The sequence below is a fragment of the Sylvia atricapilla genome, chromosome 3, assembly GCF_009819655.1.
Source record: "Sylvia atricapilla isolate bSylAtr1 chromosome 3, bSylAtr1.pri, whole genome shotgun sequence".
In the NCBI taxonomy this organism is placed as follows: domain Eukaryota; kingdom Metazoa; phylum Chordata; class Aves; order Passeriformes; family Sylviidae; genus Sylvia; species Sylvia atricapilla.
The window spans coordinates 12,328,263-12,354,559 of record NC_089142.1 but is presented as its reverse complement, the minus strand read 5'-3'; the positions used below and the strand labels follow the sequence as shown (position 1 = coordinate 12,354,559).

Sequence of the window (26,297 nt, the reverse complement as noted above, 5' to 3'; positions counted from 1 at the left end):
GCATTATTCAAGCTTTATTACATGTCTTCCTGTACTACTTGCTTACTCATCAGCAAAAGTGTAAAGCATGAAGTGATCAGCAACTCTGTGCTATGAGCAGAGGAACTGTTGCTCAGTCAATAAAAACTTCTTCCCTCACAAAAAGAAAACCAGGTTTTTCTGCTTGAAACTAGGAGTATTCTAAAAATCTCTTCACAAAACAGAAAGTAGCTGATTATATGAAAAGGCCTAAACAGGCTGGAAGACTAAGAGAGTAAAATTTGCACAAACTTTAACAGCTGTGCTGCACCTGGAGCAGCACAGGTGGGGACAGCACAGCTGCGGCTGTCTCAGCTCTGCTGAAGGGGCCCTGGGGATTCTGGTGGGCAGTAAATTACACATGAGCCAGCAGCCTATGAAATACATTCAATTAAATCCTAAAATTTGGTTTTGTAACCAAATGGACAGGTGGTTCTTTTTGCAAAGTTATATACATTCTGACTTTCAAGATTATGGGAGAAAATAAAAGTTTGATAAATATTTAAGGTAAAATCACAAGTGTCATGAGTCTTGTAAGGTTTCTGTCAAATAGAGGTTTTCTGTCTTCTACAAACATGAAAACTGAAAGCTATTATCTACCTGTAACTTTTTTCTTACGACATACTCTAGTTGAACATTTTATAATTGGAAATGATTTTGAATTGGAAAGCAGGTCACAGATAACACAAATACTGACAAAGGACTGAACTGAAGATGAAGAATCCAATCACAGACACCTGAATAGCAGTTGAGGAGTTAAATGTTGGTATTTCTGTAAATACAAGAGAAAAAGTAATTTCCAAAGAAACCAAGAGATAAGTACTTTCTTTTCAAGATTTTTATTAGGATTGTTCCCTTGGATGAATTTAGCACAGCAAGTCAAAACTGAGATATTGCTTTTGTTTTATATGAATATAAAGTGGGTTTGTTCAAAGATTTTTTTTGGAACTATTAGAAATATTCTATTTTTGTTCTCTAAGGTCTTGGCAAGGGGGGAGGCACTTAGAAAATGAACAAAAAGTAACTTTGTTTCTGAACAATTCTACATGCAGCAAGAGCTATTCATATGATTTCGAAACCGCTACACATTCATGCAATAATATTTAAAAGTTCAAGAAAAAAACAATCAGTGGCCAGTAATTATCATTCTAATTCTGAGTAAAACCTGACACCAAGTGGAAGATAAAACTGACAGAAAAATAAGTCAGAAAAGAAAGAAGTACAAAACCATCAAAATCAATGTTTGTCATGGAGAAAAATCACTAGCTAGTTCAATCAAGTTCAGTACTATGTACTCCTGATCCTAGACAAGAATCAGAGAAGTCCCTTACCTTTATGTAACTTCACTTTTCAAAGAATCAGAATGTATCAGAAACTTGATTCAAAAAGGAAAGTAGGAATAGTTTCCAGACAACAGGATGCATCACAACCACATACTGCAGATCAGCTTTTCATTATGTAATCCTTGCATAAAAACAATTTGTGATTCGCAGCAATCAGTATTAATACCTTTGTTTCAGGCCAGCAAGCTCTGAGAACAGCTTGTGTCCTGAAGTACACGAGCAGCTTGCTATCCTCATCACTGAGGTGGAAAGCTTGCTCCAGAATCTGCAGTACCCTGATGCGAGGCTTCACTGCTAGGGAGTCATCACCACAGAAAGGCCTCAACCACTCCAGAAGGTCATCTGAAGAAACTATTTTCTCCCTGTAATTAAACAATACTGTGTTAAACAGTCTCAGGTACTAATCCTAGTGAGCACACTGCATGCATTCATAATACTTAACAAGCACATTCAACATGTAAGAAATACATAACACCAGGAAATGGAAGATCTGACCTCTTTGAGGCTGCAGGGAAACCAGCCCTTGTAAATCAGGAACCCAAAGCTGTGTGCTCTAAGAACTTCCTCTGGACGTCAAATAACCATGCAATACCATAGGAATCCATCTGTACATTTAGATATTCTCCCACAAACCACCCTGGTACCATACAATGGTGCTGGATTTCAGCATCTGGAAATCCAAGTCTTTCCATGGTGTCTGGGCCTGAGTGATGCCTGCACTACCAGACCAACTGACTTAATGGAAAACCAGCTTGAATGCTTACATTTTTAGTGTGACATTTTTATGTCTGAAAGTTTATTTATACTGTCACCCTGCACTCTTTTTCTTCCTTTACAAGCCCTTTCTTTTCCATTACACATATACAAATTATTTTTTTTTCTGTACCATCCCTACCCAGCTTGGTCATTCTAAGTTCTTAGCATGATAATGATTGCAAAATGCCCAAAATCCTTAGGAAAAAAAAAAAAAAAAAAGAGAGAGAGATGCTAAAAACCCCAAGCTTTGGGGTCAGACTCTGCTAATTGTAAAAACTCTTCAGTATATAATTTGATTCAGAAACTGAATTATATCAAGTATATTTGAACTATGTGGAACCATTCACAGTTCACAGATCACCATGAACTGACCAACCAGTTCACATCTGGAGACAGAATAATCCATGATGTCCCTCAGAGGCTATAAACTAAGAGGAAACAAATCAGTAAATGCTGTTTTAACTTTCAGTAATATTTTAAACCCAAGTAAACTTTTTCCCTTAAAAAAAAGAAGCCAAGCTCCTGGTAGAGTGTGATTTGTAACTAATGGTCCCTTATTTGTCTTAACAAGACAGACGGGAAAGTAATATGAGACAGAAAATAGCAAGTTAACCTGTCTTGCAGCTATGAAATAATAAAGATTGACATCTGAGATTTTCATATTACAAGGATTTCCATTTTACTTAAGCTTTATATTATCTGAATGATGCTGTTAGCTCAGAACTCCAGCTGAATTAGACATTCCTTTGCTGAACAGGTGGCATTCAAACTGTAAATTGGAAGTTTGGGAATTAAAGGGACTTGCTGGAATATTTCAAGAGTTTGTAGAGCTTGCACTTGTCGCTTATATATGTTTTCCTGAGGAAAATATTTCTGGTTCGTAAATTGAGTAGCTGAGTTTTAAGGTAACAAATAAGTATTTAAAAGAATATAAACAATATTTTGCAATCATAAGTACCTTCACTCCAGCTTATTGTTTCAGCAGTTAAATGTTGATGAAATACACAAATAGAAGACTCCAGAAAGTGCATCTCGGAATAAAATAGTAGCAACTTGTCCATTATACCTTAGGATACTGCAAATTATATTTGCTGCAAATTTTTACATCAATTCAGTCTACTTCCAGCATTAAACTAAGTTAATTTCATTGGAGAAGCCTCAAAAAAATAGTGTAACTGTTTTTGTGCAGCTACCATAAAGTATGGGATTTTATTATCCTTATTATACATTAATTCTTTGTACGTACATCTGCAGAAAAAAAAAGTGGGTTTTTTTTTTTTTGTTTGTTTGTTTCTCCCTTGTCTTTATAGGGAGTTAAATGGAAAATGTCAGTGAGACATACAGGCCATTATGTGATTGGAAGTAAGGACACTCCCAAAAGAGGAGAAAAAACATGGTGAAGCATCATATAGGATTTGGGAAATGTTTCTGCACCATACCTTACAAATATGGACAAACTTAGATATCTAAACTCAGATATCTGCAAGCGAATCATTATTATTTGCAATTTATCAACTAAATTGAAACAAAAGCAGTGGCCTGCTCCTGGTAGATGTACAATCTGCAGGAGACATAGCTGAAAAACTATTTTTTCATTTCACTATAATACACAGTTATCTAAATTTTAGGTTCAGTGCATTCTTCCAAATGATCAACTAAAGGCTTCTTTTAGGGTTCAGATTTTGAACATGAAAAATGATCGCTCATTCCAGAATAAAGTCTTAGAAAATTAAATGCAAACCCATTACATATATCCATGAATAAAAATCATCCATATTCATTGTTTTACCTTCAAAGCTTCCCTGAGAAACATCTTTCAAAGTCTTACCCAAAGAATCCATACAGGAAGCTCTTACCCTTTTTCAACGCTTGCATGCACTGCAGAAATTATACCTTCAAGGATTCCAAGTGGATCTTTCTCTGTTGTAGATGAGTCACCATTTCCACTATTAAAAGAAGACAAAGTTACCATTAAAATGGTCTTTAATATTCTATCTCATTTTATGCGTTTCTAGGATTTATAGGAATTGTTCAATAATTTTAAGAATTTTCCATTTTCACTTCTTAGGTAGCAGCTTTATTTTTATGTCAGAGTAATGCAAAAAAAGCAGTCAAGGTGCGAAAAAATACTAAAATTCTTATATGAAACTTTAAAGGAAAGGCATAGGTTAAGTTTAGTGCTTCTAACACAGATTAATTAGGTCAGCAGAATATTCACTAGTAATCTCACTACCTTAAAGATTAATATGAACTAAACAGACCTAAAGTTATACATAAATGGCACCATTTTTTCTGTCCAAATCCTCTTCAGTATCTCTGTTGGCTTAAACTAGCTCAGCTGTAGACTGAGTCAGTAGTATCCTAACTGCTGCTTTCTCTAGGGTCAAGCCACCATGGAACAGCAGCCTTAGTGCACATGTCCATCACTCCCATCAGACATTTCAGTTAAAACACAGTTTTCTTCTGGAGGTTAAAAGGTGGTAAAAATGGGGTGAAAAAAGAAAGAAACAAACAACCCAAAGCCACTCTGGTAGGAAAGCAAGCTTTGCTCCTATCTCTATGAAAGTGACATTTTCAGCTAAAGTTCCATTAAGCAGATGTGGTGCTGAGAGGGGGAGACATTTTGCCCTGGTACACAACAAAACATAGAGTGTCTCCCCATGGAAACCACTGCGGGAACTGGAAAGACAGCTTTGCTTGTCTTAGTTTGTCAAAGCTGCATTAAAGAAAGAGAAAAAAGGCAAACAGTTATCAAGTTGTCCGACTGCAGATGATTGAAAAAAACCCAGAGAAAAAGTGTATTTTCCCTATAGTTCATCACCATATCAAAGCTCTTCTGCTACTAAAAACGCCAGCCTCTTCCTAGGTCTGCTCTTACCAATAACAAACACAAGCCCAGACTACTCTGACTGTTCTATCTGAGGCCAAAATACTGGACAGCTGATAGTAATGTGCAAAAATAACCGTGATATTCCAAAATATTTTTTGTAAAGAGTTGGACAGTATTTACAATTTTGTCATTTATTACATGAGTAAGATAAATATATCTCCTAGACACCACAGAGATCTAAATCTTTATAACCTTTAATGCCTTCCTGCATTCAGAATTTTCATCTTTCCTATTTTTATCTTAATAAGTGACCAGCACTCCAGTGAACAACACTGGATTAAAAATCAATATGACACTATTCAGAACAGATGCAAGATGATTTGTTGCATGATGAAAATCTAGCATACTTATTTTATATTATTATGTTGCACTTCTAAAGTTTGAAATAGAAGGGTGTTGACACTGCTTTTTTCTCAAAAGATTGTGTACATATGACTGATAGAAATGCTGTTCTTAGTACCAGTATTACCATATGGTAGCTAAATAACTTTTTTTAAGAGTGAAGCTTAAATCTAGATATTTTTCTAAATATCTTCAGGATATTTGGAAACAATCAAATTTATAGTACAGAGTATATACAAATATTCAGGGTTTTAAACTCTTAGAGACCCAATATGCCTCCAAAAGATAAAATCGATTTTTACAAAACACACAAAAAAATTCATTCTCAGAAGACAAAAAAAAGAGAAAAATATTAATTTTTTTTTTAATTAAGAATCACAGAAAGGGGACATTACAGAACTGAACACTCGGTTTATGAAAAAGTAAAAAAAAATACACCTATAGGGTAGTACTGTGGTAGTGGTAAAAAGCAGACCAATATTCAAATAATCATTTTATGCAACTAGCTACATACATTAGGAGATGGTTTCAATTGCCTTTAAAAAACATAAAAAGTTTAAAAAAATTATTATATGTCCCTAAAATGAAGACAGATATAATGCACTTCATCAATGCTCTTTTTATAAAGCCACTTTTTTAGTTATTTGTTTACAGGTCAGATTTAAATTTTCCATTTTTTGTGTCCTTTTTTTCAATTAAGTTTGTAATAAAAATACATCTACAAAAGGGCATTACCATGGAATACTTATAAAACTTGCACACTAAAAAGAGAATGAGTATTGAAACAGAAACAGGACATTTGCAGCCCTTCAATACTTAAAGGGGGATTATGAGAAAAATGGTGACAGATGAGAGAATCAATTTAGACTCCATGAAAGGAAGGAATTTTTTACAGTGAGGCTAGTGAGACACTGGCACAGGTTGTCTGGAGAGGTGGTGGATGCCCCTTGGCTGGAAACATTCAAGGCCAGACTGGACGGGCTCTGGGTGACCTGATCAAGGTGAAGATGCCCCTGCTCATCGCAGGGGGTGTCGCACAAGGTAACCTTTAAAAGTTTCTTCCAACCCAAACAATTATATGATTGTACAGTGTACAGCAAGTGAGTTCTTACTGCTCTGCTAGCACTTACTTATGTTTAGTGTAAATGAACAACTACCATATGAAAGGAGACCAATCAGCAAATGTTATATTTCGGGTATCCTCAATTTAGAGATGAGTTGTGGACAGTTCCAGCCCTTGCTCTTCAAAAAACCTTAATCTCTCTAATCAGAAATGAAAGTTAGTAGTTTCTGTCACAAGCAAGCTCTCTGAGCTTCTCAAAAACCCCCTAAAACAAAACAACCCCCGCCAAACAAACAAAAAACCCAAACAAAACAAATCCAACTCAAACCAAAATGGGTCAAAAGAAATGTATCTGCAAAAGCTAATTTCTGAAAACAAAAAAAAATCACTGTTTCTGACAATACATCTGTGAAGCCGATTTTCAAGAACAACAGATGCATGAACAGGAAGCTTCAAGTTTGTCAGACACAGAGAGATGTCTTTTACTAAGCACAAGGAGAGGAGAAAAAAGGTTAACCTAAGCAGTAAGCTACAATTACCTAGAATAGGGAAATATTTTTAAAATCACGAAAGACTGAAAGCTAGTAATTTTTTAAGCTTAATACTGCCTTTACTGCTTAATGATTAGGGGAACTAAAAAGAGATAACAGCTCATGAGACAAATAATCCTGTCAAGTTTCCACAGATTGCTGCCTTGTTCTTTTCCTAATAATTAATGATTAAAAATAAGCAGCTACTAACAGAAACAAATCTAATTAATGAAGGATTAGTCTTCCACACAGATTATATGCTATTTTATGGATGTTTTAAACAACAGAACACGATTCAGTGTTCACCTCAAAACTCCTAGGTATGAGCTTGGTGTAATTACACTGATAAAAGCTTATTTTGATTTCAGTTCAGTGTCAGAAAAAGTGATGCATATTTCATCACATTCCTCAAACAGAATAAAGTACAAAGAACACTCGGAAGAATAAATTAACTTCATCTAAATTTTTTAACCTAATAACTGTATTCATTGAAAATAGTCTAGCTTTATTTTCCTCTTTCTGACTGTGCTTTGTTGTATTTAAATATGAGGAAAAATAAGGAAACAACATACTGATGGTCTGACTGTTCAAAGTTGAGAAAAAATATCTTAATGGTAAACCATCATTTCCATCTCAAATACCACAAAATCATCATATACAAGTTACAAAATTGCTCTCTATGACGTCTGCTCATGTGAGATGAGCTAATAAAAAAAATCTGATTTTTTTTTCCCCTGCTAATGTAGCTACTCTTTCTAACAAAGCTGGATTTACCTTCTTCAGAAAATACCAGGCATTAAACAAGGAACTCAAAATTTCATCAAACCTTTCCTGCTCACTGCCTGGTGAATGCTTTCAAAATTTCATGAAACACTCTATCCCTGTGGACATCTAAGAGAAGAACTCTAGGAGCAGCAGGTGAAGGAGACCATAGAGTCTTCCACAAAGTGTCCTTCCTGACTGATCAACCATGGACATGCCTGCAGTCATGAATCATGGAATGTTTCCTACCCATCATGTGAGTGATCTTAGGCAAGGAATTAAACGGAGTCGTAGGTAAGACTAATCAGGTGACCACATCTGCTAAAATATTTTGCTTTGCTTTCCATGAGTTTATGGTTCCTACTGAAGAGGCATTTGATTTTTATTTATACTATCTGTTTATACAGGCAAACAAGAAAGTGTGCAATACATAAGTCATGTAAAGTATGAAAATATGCTCTACTAGAGAACTTTGACACACATAAATGCAAGGGTTTCTATTTTGAATTTTGTGTGCCAGAACAAGAGGGTTAAGGGAGACAAAAATAGTTAAAAGAACTGGAGAACAATACTGTTCTTAAAATTGCAATTTAATGATTTACAAATTAAAAAATCTGAATTAGGCAAATAACTGTGTTATAGTTAAGAAAAAATCTGTTCCTGAGAAGGTATCAAAGTTGTTAAGCCTGTCATATCAAACACTGCTGTAAAATGAAGCCAAAAGTAACTTAAGCTTTCATGGAGACGCTACTTTCTGAAGAACGTTCTTCTGCAAGAATGACTACATATGCAAATTAAAAAATTATATTTTACTGTGTTTGAAGGGTGGTTGTACTTAATGTAACTGAAAGAAAAGATGTGTATTTTCAGTCACAGTAAGTGGTGTTGCTTAATTTACAGGCAAATCATTGACACTACCATAACTTTTCACATCCATACAGGCCTCTTCCACTTGTGTTTGCAATACCTCAATTATATTCCCTGTCACCATAGCTACAGAAAATCCACGTTCAGTGTAACAACCTTAAAACTGCTACTCTGAAGGTTAATTGTCAAAGAAATATTCCAACATTATCTCTTTCAAAACTACTCTATAAAATAACCACACTGTGTAACATATTAAAGCTCTAGTAAATAAAATTAAAGAAGGTTTTCCCTTGAAATGTTGCATTTATTGAATAGCAGTCTGCTTTTCCAGCTACACTGGCAAGACCACTTCTTTAATTGTAGAAATGCAATTATTGAACAAAATGTTGTAAATTTTTATTGTATCTTGAAAGTGAACAACTGAGCATAGGATAGAGATTAATCCAATTTTATTCACAGCAACAATTTGACTACCAGCAGGCTTAAGAGACGCCAAGTAATAACCTTTAATTCCTCCCTATATTTAGATTATATTTCTATAATAAAATTATATATTTAGTGCTTTATAATATTAACCCTTTCTGAATTTCATCATAGGCAGGATACTATCTCAAGTATTTTCTGTTCTATTTTATGCTAGGTTTTCACTTCATGCTCTTTATCATTGTAGTAGACGAACTTTCCACAGTTCAGAATGATGCGAAATAATTTTTTTCTTCTTTTCCCAAAAAAGCAGCAGAGTGGAATATTTCTATTGACCACATTAGGTCACATCACACACCAAACCATTTTAATTGAAACTTCCAACTGATTTGCTCATCTTTGCCACTGTAGCTTTCACTATGAGACAGTCATTTCCCTCTTTCCAGTGAAGTGCTGCACAGGAGTTACTGGAGATGGTCATTGCCCCAGAACTTTAAATCAACTTGCAGCCATTCCAGCCTTGCAAATGCATATAAAGAACAAATAATTCAGTTCACAGAAAAGTGTTGATAAGAAGCAGAGTAGAAAGGAGAATTTTGATAGGTTTCTCATCCTCTGCATGTTAATGAGACTCATTATAGTCCAAATAACTGGACTTTGTGAGCTTTGTATCCAGATACATCTCATTTCTAGTCAGGAACAGCAGGACAGTTATTATCAAAAGCTAAATTATTCTTCTTCAAATGGACAAACTCAGACAAGAAAGACTGCATTACTTATGTTGCTGTGCAAAAGCTCTATCATCATTGAGGATGCTGTGAACACTCTTAAACTGAGTGACAGGAGAAATCAATTTTCTGCCAAAGAGGACTGCAAACAATTTGACAGGCTGCCTTCTTTTCATCTGTGGCACTTCAATCTGCTGTAATATATACACACATGCTGAAAAAAAAAGTAGAGCCATAGAAAATTTTCCATGCTAGACTTGTTTTCCAATTCCGGGTGTGTGCATTCAGATCATCCTACCCATATAATTTTTCTGCATGCAGAACAACAGGATAAATTCTCAAAGTTCTCTCTCTCTAAACTGGTCTTAGAAGTGCTAAACAGTGCTCACCAGACATCTACAGCAGAACACTCTTTCATACTTGTTGCATGCACCTTTTTGAAACAGAAATACTTCAGAAGAGAGTTTTGCATGAACAGTTAAATGAGAAGTATCTGTTCAATTTATAACGGATCATACAAAATTATCCTCCCCAGCTTCCCTTAAAAAAATGAGGAGGAATAAAGTATTTCAAATGAACCAAACCAACCAGCACAAATAACCCCCAGCTCCCAGAAACAGCTCAGCAATTTTTCCAAAGATGGAAATTGCACAACTTCTTGGAGGCAGAAGCTATAACTAGGCCTCTGCTGCCCAAATGCCTGCCTGAGTTGCCATTTTCCAATAAACATGCCTTTTAACACTGTTTAAGGAAGAATTACGTGCTCTTGTAAAAGTTACAAAAATTCACAAGGGCATATACATATAATGGAGCAATGCTGTAAAGCCAATGCTTTTAACTAAAAAGCACCAGTGAACAGGATAAGCTCTGTCTTACTTTGTTCAAACTGCTCAGGCTTCCCCTACTCATAAAAATATAACTAAATATGAAATTATAGGTAAACAACAACATAAATCAAAGAACTCTCTTGTTACTGCAAAATCCAGACATTAAAAGCAAACAAGTATTCACTGCAAATAAACAAAACAAACCAACAAACCAAAAACCACAAGAAACCAACACACCAACTCAACCATCCAAAAATCCAGAAGAAAGATTTTTGTGCTGAATTAAGGAAGTGTGCTTACCTTAATATACCTACAATTTTTTTAATAGCACATTGGACAATATCTTGGGGAGAAAGTCCTAGATCTCCAACAGCCACTTGTAACAACTGCTGCACCATGTGCAGGGGCTGACCATCTATACACATGGCTACTGCTTGCTCATGGATTTTTTCTTTCTTTGACCTTGACAGATCATATAAATACCCATAGTTCCGTAGTGTATCCTGTGAACAGATAGATTTTGGAACACTAATCAGTGTACTCCTTATTTACAGGGCTGTATCAGTCTTCCTTTCTGCTGGGAATTAACATATACTGAGAAAAAGAAAAGACTGATGGAACTGAATTTTCAAAACCCAGGTCAACAAAAGCAAAGGCAGAAAACATTAATAAAATACGACAGATGATTGATATCTATCACTGCTAGTCATGGTGACACTCAAAGCAATCACTTGATCAGTTATCATTACCTGTTCACTGCTTTTCAAGTAAGTGATGAAACTGTGAGTGAGTGTTTCCAGATGAGCAAGAGATTGTTGCAAATGATTCAGAGTTTCTTCATAAACAGCAGATGGGTTTTCAGCATCTTTCATGTCATTATCTGAAGTTTTTTTTCTTGCTTTCTCAGAAAGGTGTTTGACTGCCTTAATAGCCTTCTTAGTCACTTCTATCCTGGCTTCAACTGGCAGCTGAAAAAGATTGCTCAATTATTTATTTATTCATTCATTCCTTACCTGTACATTACTATTTGTATTACAGCAATGGCAAAAGGTCAGGTGGCTCCACAACACAGCATAAAACTAAACGAAGTATTTCATGGGAAACAACTTTGTTTCTGATTCGTCATTTATTAAAATGATCAGTTACTTTCTTCTGCTGTCCTTCTTTTTACTGATCCTTTTACTGACTCATGTTTATTTTAAACCATATGAAGTTCTTTTCATAATAATATTTATTATTTCTGTAGACTGCCACCTTATAATCTTTGATTTTTAATTCCTTATTGAGAGATGTCTGAGAATCACTTAACAAGACTGACTGATAACTCACTTAAGGTTAATCTTTTCAGGTTCAGAACACTGTTTAAAATATATTTCTAAGACCATAACCATAAGCAGAAATTTCAGAAGGATGAAGAATTTTTAAATCAATCTGTTTAAAGCCCAAGTTATACAAAACAGTAACTATTCAGTACTTTCAAAGACCTGTACAACTAGCTGTATCGAGGCATTAAACTGAAACAAAGTCTGACCTTCCTGTTTCGGGAAAAACACAGCTTCAGCTGAAAGTCTAAAACTGTGGAGGCCACTACAGCTCTTAAACCAGAATACAGGACAGTCCCTAGATGAGACAAGTCCCTTCAGGTCACGGTGAGGAAAACCAGTCTCTTCCCACGGTGGAAATGTACCTCAGTCCTAGCTCCCCAATTGGCCTCCCTGCCACTTTTCTCCCTTAAATGTCCCTTCTCTAGAGTGTTCTCCCTTCCTTGAGACCCTACTGGTCCTCGTTTGGTGCAATCCTCTGCCCCTGCTCTCCCACTGGGTCTCTTTGCCTCCCACCCCGCCTCTGCACCACTTTCTCCCTCACCCATGACCCTGCTCTCAACTCCACCCTACTACCCCACATATAAACCCTGATCCTGCACTTGTGCTCTTCATCCCCGGAGCCCTTTGTGTGCACTTGGATTAAAGCCTCTCTGTGGAATTCCAAACAAAGACCCTTCCCTTTCCTTTACTGCTGAGCAGATTACAACTGATGGTGTGTGTGAGTGTGCCTGTGCCCCCAGGTGACTCCCCAACCAGGGACGCTTCTTGGAGGTTGCAGCATCCTCTACCTCCACCTGCCGCAACAAAAAACAAAGTCTGAAGGATGATTCTAGGCATTCATGTACAATTTGTTCATTTGTAACTTAAAGTACAGTTTTAACAATGCTTGTAATATACTTTGTAATGGATGAGAGTGTCCTCTGCCTGAACTCTAAACCCAAAGCATTAGGTACTTTTACAGTCAGCTGTTTTATTTACTAGAATACTGAACAAAGACAAACACAATTTTAACTTTCAGGTTCAAATACATGAGAAAAAGAAAAAAAATGCTTGAATCTGGATGACACAGTGAATAGAAAATATGATGAATTATCATAAAAGAGGACAAATAAACTGCTACAGTATTATTCATATGAAGTCCAAGAGATGTTTACATCATGAACTAAACTAGTTACTTGTAAAGCCATAAAAAGTTTGGTAAGTATGATTTAGTGGAAAGTTTTACAGGTTTACATACTTCCCCCAACCTCTCCTAGATAAAAAGTCACAAATGAAAGATCTAGAATTTACTCTTGGCTTTTTGTGCTGTTACTGTGAACCACTCTAATGGTCTACTGGATATTTTAAAGGATCAAAGCAAAACAAGTGCATGTTATTGTTAGAGCTAATAAAGTTTGCCAGTTTTAACACAATACAAAGGGAATTTTACCATGCAGTTTCAAATGCAACTGAGTTCCATTCCCACTCAAAGTAATTGAGTTTGCTACTGCAAACGAGGCCTCAATATCAAGTTTTACTCTAAGCAAGGAAAAATTCATAGTCTCCACATCACATTAAAATCTAACAACCACAGCTGGATTTATATATCCATTTTGTAAACATGATAAAAGAAGAAAACAGCTACGTATTTCATTTTTTCCTCTTCTAGTGTACATTCTAATGTTCAAAATGCAATTAAGAAAGATGCAAAAAGCAAACAATAAAGTATTCTATCTAACTTATATCTTAGAGAACAGTGTCAATATACTGCCAGTTTAGAAGTCATGTTGCCATAAGCACATGCAGAATAAAGCATTTAGATTAAAAAAAAAAAAAAAAAAAGAAAAAAAGAAAATACAGGTTTTTCCCAAGCCTGTTTTAATTTTGGATTCACTTTTGCATAGTGCCAAAATGCAGCACTATGAACATATAATTTCTCTGGTTATTTTATTCCAAACCATGAATAGCTCTCCTCCGTACGTCTAGTCAGCTTCAGTAATGAGATTTGGTATCAGAGCCAGTGATAAAAATGTAGCTTAGAGGCTAGTTCAAACTTTGTTTGCATGTGAAGTTCTATATTTGAAAAGCTTTTACAGTTTAAGAACATTTTTAAATCTATAGGCTATAATGTGCAATAAAAAAATCCTAAAAATCTCTTTTCAAACCACAAAACATCACATACTATTCCACCTCAACAGATTTTACTCCTCAGGGTAAAAATTCATCTCATAAGCCTATTCTCCTCAGAGTATGTAAGTATTCCTTAATAAAGTAGAGTACAAGTAACATTTACTTATATGTGAAAATGTTGACCCTGCTACTCTTATTGTCAGTGACTAACATGCAAGTGTGAGGTTATGGAAACAGCTCCACTCCCTTTAATGGCACGGGAACCTGGGATCCCAGCAACATTGAAACAGAATGAAGGGGGCTCCAAAGGGCATCTGCTAAAACACAGATACCTAGAGCCAGTGGCCAAAGACCATATTCAGGTGGCTCTTGAATATCTTCGATGTGAGAGGACTCAACAGTCTCCCTGTGTAACTTGTGCCACTGTCCACTCACCCTCATAATGAAAAATGGGTTTTGATGTTCAGATGGAACAGCTGGGTCCAGTTCCTGTATCTGCTGCCAAATTACAGAATCATAGAATGGTTTGGGTTGGAAGGGACCTTAGAGATCACCTAGTTCCAACCCCCTTAGCCTTGGACAAGAACAACTTCCGACCATACCAGATCAGTCAAAGCCCCATCCAACCTGGCCTTGAACAATTCCAGGGATGGGGCATCCACAGCTTTTCTGGGCAACCATTTTTCCTAATGTCTAATCTCAACCTACTCTCCAGTTTGAAGCCATTCCCCCTTGTCCTGCCAGGACATGCTCTTACTTTCTTCTGGGTTCCCTTCAGGTACTGGAAGGACACAGTTCAGTCACCCCAAGGTCTTCTCTTTTCCAGGCTGAATAATGCTAATTTTTTCAGTCTTTCCTCATAGAAGAGGTGCTCCATTCCTCTAATCTTACCCAACTCTTTGCTACCACTGAGCATGACATTAGATGGCACAGAACACACTTTCGGCTTGCCCTGGTCAGCTGTCCTGGCTGTGTCCTTTAACCACTTTTTGCCTACCTGCAGCCTACTCAGGGCTGAGATGTTGAGATAAAAACTCAGCTGGACACCATACAAGCAGTGCTCAGCAAGTCAGAATCCTAGTGTGGTATCAACACTGTTTCAGTCACAAATCCAAAGCACAGCTCCATTAAGGCTGTTGTGATGAAAATTAGCTTCATTCCTATCAGACCCTGTAAAATTCACCTGGAAAAAGTTTAAATGTATGAAAGGAACCAGTTAAAGGAAAGCTATTAGTGAAGTTTCCTATTACACACTCTCGAAGCAGATTTAATTAAAATAACTATATAAATGAAAGGCACAAGAAAGTACCTTGCACTGATACTAGAAAAAGAAATACTGTCAATATCCATGAACAAAACAACATCAGGCAAGGCAAACCTGGAGCACAGTGATAGAAAGCGATAAAATGAAGCCAAGTAATTCAAAAAGTAACATCTGAATGCAGTCACTATATAAGAGTATTTCTTGTACACCTTCAAGCAATGTCATGCCCTTTTTCCTTAGTGTTTTATACAGCATTAAGTCAATCAGCCAGACAAAAGACAGTGAACAATATTCTGGGCTTTTTCTTTTCTTAAAGCTTTTTTTATACAGTTTTTAAACAGTGTTTAGTGTCTCTGAAGTCAAGAAAATGATGCAGGTTGTAACAGGTTCCCATTCCACACCTGTTTAGTATTTGGTGTTTGGGGTGAAAATGTGGACATTGTATTCCTGCTTGAGGAAGCAAAAAAGGAAAAGAAAGTGGTCAAAAGAGTATTACTGACTCAGAGAAAATAAGTTAACCTTTCAACTAAAATCAGTAAGTTGCAAGTAAATTCTTCTAAACTTTTTAAATTAGAATTTGGGAAAGAACTTGAAAAAGATGGAATGTTAAACAAAAAACATCAGCAGCTGTACTCTGAAAGAATGTGGCTGAATCTATGGAAGGCTGTGAGAGAGTACCCATGTAAGGAAAATTTCAGCTTCTTCTCTACAGAAGACCTGACTGATGATACCACAGCTTTTTATTCTGCTTTTCCTATCTAAAGCTGTAGCCTTTTCTTCCTAATCAACATATTGTGCCAATCTCCATTTGTAGTGTGTGTTCAATAATGAATACACAGTGATTAAAAAAGATTGTTTTCAGTTTTTTTTTGTTGTGTTAGGCTTTTTTTCCAGAGTACTGTTAATCAAAAAACCATCAGGGCAATGACCTATGAGCTCTGAAACAGATGGTTCTTTGAAGACATAACCAACTCTCTAGCACAATGAACAAAATGCTGGCAATGAAGTAATTAAATAAAAAAAAAACCCCAAACTATCTAAAATGCTTCACAAAGATCACAGAAACAGGAACAAATGGGAAATCATCATGATAAGAAGTTGATATGATCATTGCTATAATCAAGAAACTATGACATCAGTATTATTTAAAAGCAAACAGAGCTGATGGAAAAAAAGATGACATACTCAAAATGCATGCAAAAATATAAGCAGCCATTCCAATGAGTATTTGGAATATCTCCCATTTAGGAATAAATCTGTTCCATACATGCGAATAGCCTATTCTTAACACTTCAGAGATCGAATGATTTATTATTTAGCCAGAAAGACTTAAATAGTTTTACAGAGTTAAAAGGATATCTGAGTAGAAGTGCCACAAGCAGGAACGTTCTCAACTGCTTGCTGCAGTGAGCTTCTGTGGACAACAGATCAATATTTCTTCAGTCCTTCAAAATGTGAGGAAGGTACTGACAAAGCATTAAGGTCCTTGCCTGTTTCATTTACCACTAACACAAAAAAATATTGCATCAATCTTTACCTTCTTCAACTACATTAACCATATTACTTTAGCTCTGTGATTTACTAAGTCCCACTATCTCTGCCCACACAGTTCCTGCCCTGCCTCCTCTTCTGGGTGGTAACTCATTTCTACTGATTGCAGGAAACATGGGAGAAAAGACTCTCTGGCCTCTTAGAGCTGGAAGTACCTAAAAACCGTGTCACATCCTGAACTAGTCGGTATAACGATATTAGTTGCCTTTTCATAAATCTGAACTCCATTTCTCCAGTTTAGACATTCTCTCAATCCCTTTGCCCAGTCAAGCACTGCTCAGTCACTGCTGGCCCAGTTCATGAGAAAGCTAAAACAAAGAGTTTGTGGAAGGGAACAGGTGAATAAAAGGGCCCCTGTCAAAGCCCATCACATTCCTATCTTTGTCAGGAAGAACAACAAGCTGTGGAAGGCAGCACTAAACCCCTGTGTTTTCATACTCTTTAGCATAATTATACATTTTGCTCCAGGTTTTCTGCCATATCCAAGTGACACAAGTAAGAAGCAGCTGCCTATTGCTTTGCTGGTCCACCACTGCCTCTCCTTACTTCTACTGATATACTGAAACAACGGTAGATATTCTGGTGCCTGTTTGCTAAGTTCCCACATGGTGACAACAGCAATGTTATCTCAGAAGATAAACCCATATAGGCTACACTGCTATGTAACCCATTACCCCTTAGCACTTGAGAGTTTTCTCGATTGTTTTTGACTAAAAGAGTTTTTTTGATGGAGATACTGTTCCACAAGACTAACAATGGAGTGCATCTCATCATCTCCCTGGAATATTCACTCTCTCTCTCATTTCCCACCTTCCCCTTCTGAAATTTTGAAGGAGTGGAAGAAAGCTGAGAGTGTATGCAGCATTTTTTTTCTGGCCTTTTTTTGCCAATTCACCTCTCAACACTCCTAAAACACGCACTTCACTATCTTACTGTAAGCTTCCTCTCAAATTTCCTCTAGGAGAGAAAGCTCAGTTGTCTCAGTTGTACAGGTAATTTCATGATAATTACCATGGTTTTTTGGCTTTTGAGTTCCCTGAAATACCTAAATGCGCACCTGTTGTGGGAATAGGAAACTGATACAGTAAAGTATTTGGCAACAGAACTAGACTGGGAAGAAAGTGCTGAATCAGAGATTAAAAGTGTGAACACATGACCAGGGCAGCCTCAAAACACATAAAATTTAAGTAACAGGTGCAAGCCAAAAGGCTGATTTTACATATGAAGCATTTTTCAGATGGAATATAGCGGAAAGATACCTCAGAGATAAGTTTCCAGCACCTACAGTGATAGTTTCTCATTGTACAATTATAGTTGAGAACTGAACAGGATCCTGAGGCAAAACTAGCTGCAAGCTGGTTGAACAGCTGTTTCAATCCCAAACTCAGTGCATGGCACATGAGATAATCTGACCAACTGTTTCAAGTACTTCTTGAGCAACCTTCATAGCTAAAACCCTAACAGGTCTGTACTAAAAAATTCTGCCTGACCACAAACAACAATCATCTTGCCTTTGGTGCTTCTTTCATGCTATTCCTACTCTATACTCTCTAGAGAGTAGAGAAAATGTATTAGAATCCTGAACAGAAACAAAGGAAAATAATCAATGTGTTTCAAAACAGATACACAGTGAAGGATATCCACTCTCTCCCTGCACCATTCATCTGGAATAAATGAGAAATAACCTTGAAATGCTCAAGAAACATTAAAAGCACGAGCATCAAGTAGTTAGTTGCAGTAATCACATGTAAAGGCAGTATTTCCTGCTCATTAGGAAAGCCATGCCCTTGCTTCCTCAGTTCAGGGTCAAGTCTGGCAATTAAGATCTCAGGATGAGTCTGAATCATTGTTCATAAGCATGAAAAAATACCTTTATGAGATAAAAAGGATCTAAACATCTAAGCCAAGACAGCAGTTCAGCTAAAAAGACTTCAAAGACAGCTGATGGAAATAGTGATAAAATGTGCTGGTCTACCATGACATCATGAGATCACAGCACAAATTCTGTGCTGACAATTTCTTATTATCCCAGCTAGCAATTTTTTCACCAAATTCTGATATAGATAAAGGTTATAGATAAAGGTTAAACCTGTACTAATATTGTGGGAACATTAAAACAGTATTCAAAGATGGAACAAACTGAAGTTCACCTCATTAAACATGGTATATAAATACCTCAGAAAAATTGTCCCAAACCAAAGAAAAGAAGATATAGACAAGATACACACAAAAAAACCCTGGACACTTTCATCGCCTTTTCATTTCAGATAATGTTAGTGAAGACATCTCTAGATCTTTTAATAAGGTAAAATCTAAGAAATCTCATTTCTCCTTTGTGCATCACAGTAAAGATGCATGAGTAAAACTTTATGCTAGAAATATCCTTGCAAGGAGGTTTCACTGGGCAAAAAGGAACTCAACATCTGGTAATGTATGTTACACATACATATGAATTCACGCATATATGAATTCATGCATTCTTTCAAAGCCAGGCTTTTAGCCAGATGAAGATTACAACAGTTCATAATTTACATTATTACAATGCTTAGAAACCACATGCTCTGGGCCAGAATACTTTTTTCTGTGGAACATCTTATTCTGAATGCAAAAGCATGGTAATAAGCACAAGCCTGTGACACAGTAAATTTTAGGATGAGCACAAGTAAATAAATACAACCACCCCAGTATCTAGTGGACTGACAACCCAACAGGGCATCAGCAATGCAGGAGGTTCCTGGAATGCATTGATGATGTCCTTCTCTAAGTCATACAGAAACCACCTAGGAGAGGTGCTACACTGGAACTTGCTTTCACCAACAAAGAAGGACTGGGGGTGAATGTGACATTCAAGAACAGCCTGGGCTGCAGTAGCCACAAAGACCCTTAGTGTAATGAGGAGGGTGCACAGGAAGTTCACTACTCTGGACCTCAGAGATTTGCCTGGTAGAGTACCATGGGATAAAACAAAGAGCGACCCAAAAAGGCTGGTTGATATTGAAGGACAGTCCCCTCCAAGCGCAGGAGCAGTGAATCACAACAAAGAAGTCATCAGGCAAAAACACTAGGATGCCTGCAGGGATGCACAAGGAGCTCTTGGAAAATAAAGTACTTTAAACACCAAAAAGAAAGCCCACAGAGGGTGGAAGCAAGGACAGGAAGCAAGGACATCCTGTGAGGGATAGTGAGGAATTGTCCCAGTAGCCAGGGATCAGATTAGGAAAGCTAAAGCATTGTTAGAACTAAATCTTGCTGGGGATGCCAAGGGCTACAAGAAAAGCTTCTGTAGATATAATGGTGATAGAAGAAAGAGTAGGGAAAAGGTGTATCTTCTCTGAAAGGAATAAAGAAACGTGGTTACCTAAGACATAGAGAAAATAGAGTTACTCAATAACAGTTTTGCACCTGTCTTCACCAGCAAGTGTTCCAGCCATGCTAACCAAGTTGCAGAAGGCAAATGCATGGACTGGCAGAGTGAAGAACAACTCCCTGCAGAAAAAGATCATGCTCAAGGCCATCTAAAGAACCTGAAGGTGCACAAGTCCTGGGTCCTTATGAGACACTTGTGTGGGTCCTGAGGGAGCTGGTACATGAAGTTGTTAGGCCACTGTTCACCCATTTGAGACAGCTGTAGCAGTCTGGTGAAATTCCCACTGACTGGAGAAGGGGAAACATACCCTCCCCAGTTTTAGAAAAGGAAAAAAAGGCTGACCTATGCAGCTGTAGACTGGTTAGTTTCATTTTGGTGCCTGGCAAGGTCATGGTGCAGATCCTCCTAGAAACTATGCTAAGGCACAGAAAATCAGGAGGTGGCTGGTGACAGCCAACACAGCTTCACTAAGGGCATATTGTGCCTGACAAATGTGGTAGCGTTCCCTGATAGGGTTAAAGAGTTGCTGGATGAAGAAAGAGGAACTGCAACTGGCATCATCTACCTGCACTGGTGAAAAAGCATTTGACACTGTTCTGCAAGACATACAAACTGGAGAGATGGCTATAACAGATGGACCACTTGGTGGATAAAGACATGGCTGGATTGGCATTAAGGGCTCAATGTCCAAATGGAGAGTACTCACAAGTGGCACTCCTCAGGGGTCAGTATTGGGACTGACAGTGTTTAACACCTATATCCAAGACAGGGACATTGGGACTGACTGAGCACAGCGGAGGGCACAAAGATATTCAGAGGGATGGAGCACCTCTCCTATGAGGACAGGCTGAGAGAGCTGGGGCTGTTCAGTTAAGAAGAGGAGAAGGCTCTATGAAGACATCCAAGCAGCTCTCAAGCACCTGAAGGAGGCTGCACAAGAGCTTTCCAAAGGGCCTGTAGTGATAGGACAAGGGGGATGGCTTTAATGAAAGAGGGCAGGGTTTATATTAGATATATGGAAGAAATGCAGAAATTCTCCATGGCAGAGAGGTTGGAACGAGATGGTCTTTAAGGTCTCTTCCAACCCAAACCACTCAGTGACTCTATGAAATACACAGTATCTTATTCTCTGTTGAAAGAGCACACAGGGACTTTGGGGTTCTATCAAAACTCCCATACCCACAGATCTAACTCCTCTAACTGAATAAAAATCCCTTATACCAGCAGGCATAAAATAAAAAAGGTAGGCAGAGCAAGGCAGGTTTACAAATTTATCTTCAAATACTGCAAAATGAAAACTGCAATACTTACTGAGACTTTCTTCTTGATATTATATTGAACCCATATACTATATGCTTCACCTGAGGACTAAAATTATTAAAAAATATCTGCTTACCTTTGTGACAGCTTTGGAAGAAAAAGTAATTTCATCAATGAAAGTAACAATATCATCTGGATCAAGTCTATCAAAGTATTTTGAACACATATCATATGCATGTTGCCACTCATCCATGGTTTCTGGTATTTTTTTAACAAGATGGTGATCACCATTCCAAAAAAGTTTTTGTAGCCACACAGCATAAACAGAACTTGGTGACAGCATGCTGCCATCTTTTTTAGGAATTTTGGGAGCCAGTTTGGAAATAGATAAGATATTTTGACTTGTAAGGATGGGCTCCAGTGTTTCCAGTGGATTTTCGTTTTCATCTGTTAGTTTTTTGTAATTAAGACCTAGTGACAGAAGGAGAAAGAGACAGGAGTTATTCATAATTAAATCTGCTCACGTTTCCATGCAAAACAATGAATACACTAGCATCTGCAGAACTAAAAAGACTCTAGCCCATTCCTTTTTACAAACATATATACTGACAGACTTAGAGTTTATGATGACACGGTGCATGTGAAATTTCTCAATTCATGGAACATATTTTAACATTCTATATTGCTCCAACAAGGGGAATAGTTTCAAACTGAAAGAGGGTAGATTTAGATTAGATATGCAGAAGAAATCCTTCACTAGAACAGGCTGCCCAGGGATGTTCCATCCCTGGAAGTGTTCAAGGCCAGGCTAGATGCAGTTCTGAACAGCCTGGTCTAGTGGAAGGCGTCCCTGCCCATGGCAGGGATTTGGAACTGGTTGATCTCTAAGGTCCCTTCCAATCTGAATCATTCTGTGACTCTATGACACAACCTGAAAAAAGCAGATTCTCAAAGAAGCAAGAATGAATGCATGATATATAGAATTGTGCTAGAATTTAAATGTAAACCCTAGAAAACCTCATGCAAGTCAAGGCATAAGTCTTCACTAACTTAAAACATGTATTCTGATCATGTAACAACTGGTGCTTACCACTTAGCAAAAACTGCAAGGCACTAACTACAAGTAAACTAAATAAGGTCAGAAAGAGATAGGAGATGTAGATCCATTTATATCAATATTTACATAATCAATAGTCATGTTACTACTCTGCTTCCTAGAGGAAGAACACCCTTGCAAATTAATTTACCAACAGCAGAAGTATTTCTAGCAATGATACTATTTTATTTTATTTGTATATAATTTCTAAGATAATTGATTTCTATTGCCATGTTTTTATTTGCATGCTTTGGGCCTGCAACCTCTGTAAACACTTAGCTGTTGTTCCTTGACTCCTATCTCTAAACTATGCTGAACACTGAGAATTTTGATTAGGGGTGTAATAGAAAGATTTAATTTTTTACCACACAAACTGACTAATTTATGTCTGACATATGATCCCAGGATGTCTTTTTTTTTTTTAATAGCTTTGAAGGTAAACAATAATTTCTTGGCAGAATTTTCTTTGGCAAGCATCAGAGAACTTGAGTGTGGAGTAACATCAAAAAGAACAGAAGGTTATCCCTCCTCTCCAAAAAAATTATTGACTCTTCTCTTTCTGCAATACAATATGTACCATCTCTTCCAACTCTGAAGCATAGTTAGTGTCCAATACACAATAGGTGTCAATATTGATGAATTAATTCATCCTCACAGGAAGTTATGTCATATAGTGTGCATTTTTCGTTCTGAAACTGGATTTGGAGTTGCACAACTAAAATCCAAGATGCCACCCAACTAACAAGCAAATTTAAAGCAGTATACAAAATTTCTGAGTCCTTAGCAGCAGTGTATTTCACCGTGATTGTCGGAAAATATAGGGCTAAAACAAATGCTATAATTCTGGGAAAGCAAAAAGTAACATCAAAGGTAAAACATAATAAAAAATTATCCTCTTTCAGACAAACAAACGCAAAATGCATAAAGTACCTAATACATTCTGTAATTCAGACTCTAGAAAGGCAAACTTTCTTAAGTCCTTTCAGAATATTCATGGTAAAATTGTAGCATTAAAAATTATACTTAGGAACTTGAGATTTTTCATTTAAAATTTCATTATGAAATATCACCAATTATTTTAACTTGCATCACTAACAGAAATTTGTTCTTAACTAGTTTTTTCATCCCCTTTGCTCACAGAAAAAAAAAATTACCTGGAAAACATAAATTAGCCAAGGATAATCATGCCAATACTTACATAGCAAAATAATAAATACCATTACGAAGAAAACAGTTACTCTCCTACCTGGTGCAACTGCTTTGAATTTTTTCAGGAGTCGGATGTGAGTTTCAGGTTTAAGACCATGGTTCACCACTTCTGAGCAGCCACAGCTTTCCAGGAGTGTAAAATAGTAAAGGAACCGCTGGTGATCGTGGCCTTCAATACTTGGGTAAACATATTTAGCCATGTGTTCATGAAAGGTTTCAGGACTGGTTTTCAAAGTCTCCAACAGACCAAGACTTTGTGCTCTTTCTTCTATTTCCAGTGTCGATAACCTGCATTTAGAAATAACTTCTGCTTAAAGGCCTGGATGTGCCATGAAAGACTTTTACAACAGCTGTTCACTCAGGAGACAGGACAATCCTTTCCTCTCTTTAGGGTCTCACTCACAAACATTTAGATAATTGTACATGCTATAAACAAAAGCTAAGCAACTCTTGTATTTCCCAGTCCTGTTAACCTGTTAGCTTGGACATGCAGATTAAGGGTTATGAATACTGAAGTGGAATTCAAAGCAGGATTTCACATCTGTGACTACAGTTATACGTAAAAGGAAAAATACATCCAAGATATGTGTAAAGGAAGACTTTATTAAACAAACCAACCAACCACTTGTGGCTGAATGATGCTCAAAGATCCTATTGCCCAGTTAGAATCTTTCCCAATCTATTACATTCTATTTTCTGTAGTTGATGAGTAATATCAAGGTGTACACCTTGATATTATTCAGAAATTATCACTGAAAATTTGCTCCTGCACAGCAATTAATCTATTTGGCACTATTATTCATGCTTGGGACAAGACTTTGACAGTTTAACAAGTTGCTTCTCAAATTGTCATCCACCAAAGCTTATGAAAATATCAGTAAGCCTTGGGTTGACCTCCGTCAGTCTCACTGCTTCAGGAAATTCTTTCCTGCATCTTTTGAAAAGGATGCATTAGCTTTTCCACAGCATGAATTCAGACACCTTCAGCTGACTACATAAAAGATAATCCCTCCTTTTTCCCTCATTTGGGAAAAAAATGGGTGTATATCATCTTAAGTTTATATCTTTCTCAACCAAAAGTTTTCCCTGAATCTGAGGAAAGAAGTAACTGACAGATGATTCCTACCTCAAGTACCCCAAAATCCAATCATATGGGATATTAGATAGTACATTTCGTTTGGAAATCTGATGTCTTTTAATACCACTTGATTTTTCTCTACCTTTAAAACTGATTAAATTAGAATTTCATCATTTCCCTCTCTAAATATCCATGCTGTAAGTTAGTGTCTCTCTTCAATATCCAAGTAAAATATCTCAGCTTCATTCTTAAAGATGATTTTGTTACAGCAAATACCGCAACCAACCTTCTCAGTTTAAAATTAACTGATTTCTTAGGAAGGATAAGATATTTTTGAGTTATTTTTACATTTACAACCTACTCCAAGATGGTTAACATTGCAAGGAATCTTTTGATTCTATAGGTTCTTCTTATTTGTTAATTTTTCTACAATATTAATGAAAACAAGTATCATATTAGGAGAAATAAAGTACCATTCACCCTTCATATCAGAGAAAGCAGACACTTGGACCTGATTATATCTCAAGACTGTGATCTGACTCTTTTTTTTGCACTCATACTCAAACTAAAAGCTAGTTGAACATTAAATAATACTAACAGGATTGGCAGATGTTTGCAGAGTTTTTAGGGCAGGGCTGATTGTGGATAGGAAGAGTTTATAGTGTTCAGAAGGATTCTGGAACAAGAGGTTCTGTGATAGACAAAATCTTGTGTTGCTGAAATCATAAATTGCATTTTATAGAGTTTTGATAATCAAATGTGATCATATTCCTCAAAAGAAGTAACTAAATGTCCACTTAGTTTTTATAAAATGTGGCTATGAATTTTAGTTATAGTCCACAAAAAAGTCATAATTCCTTGTCATCAAGTAATCAAAGAAATAGTTAATACAAACTATGCTAATACAAACTATGAAGCTTTTCTGAGGCTCTCCCTATGAAAAGTGGCTTATAGAAATACTGCATATTTGGCTAAAGAGATTAAGTCTTAAAATAAACTTCACTTCAGTTCAGAATGAATGCATAATGAAACATGTATTATTAATGCCATAATCCCAAGACTCAAATATACTGTAATGGTCATTTGCTGTCAATCAATTCTAAAATGAGATTATGATACAACAAAAACATGCTCAGCAGCATATTATCCTATTATATATCAACTTTTAAGACTTTCTTGGAATGTCACTAGGGAAAATATGGTTGGTTACTCTGTAATTCTGTGATTTCAGAATTCTATTCATACTAACCCAAGGAGGACAAGAACAAAGAAAATGATAGAAAAGTGTTGCAAAACACCTTAGGTAATATTCTAGTCTCAAAGAAGGCAGACAGCTCTTTGTCATTCACCCCAGTGTTGCCATGTTTATATCCTGTCTGTTTTGTTTAAAGCAGTAAATAATTTATCAGCATCAAAATTTAGAGGGTATGACTTCTCTGTTTTCTGGAGGAAGTGAAGACAATCTTAGTACATTATTTCATCTTCTCCA

The 26,297-nt window shown here is 36.7% G+C and overlaps 1 protein-coding gene across 1 annotated transcript in view; it reads right to left on the bottom strand.

Moving 5' to 3' along the window:
* The window catches only part of NBAS (NBAS subunit of NRZ tethering complex), a 161,165-nt gene that overhangs the window by 34,236 nt on the left and 100,632 nt on the right, over positions 1 to 26,297 (bottom strand). The window contains exons 43-48 of the mRNA XM_066314779.1: positions 23,768 to 24,018; positions 21,562 to 21,896; positions 11,299 to 11,517; positions 10,850 to 11,052; positions 3,974 to 4,063; positions 1,528 to 1,723 (exon numbers count right to left, since the gene is read on the bottom strand). Of these exons, the coding sequence (XP_066170876.1) occupies positions 1,528 to 1,723; positions 3,974 to 4,063; positions 10,850 to 11,052; positions 11,299 to 11,517; positions 21,562 to 21,896; positions 23,768 to 24,018 (1,294 nt within the window). The remainder of the gene's footprint in view (positions 1 to 1,527; positions 1,724 to 3,973; positions 4,064 to 10,849; positions 11,053 to 11,298; positions 11,518 to 21,561; positions 21,897 to 23,767; positions 24,019 to 26,297) is intronic.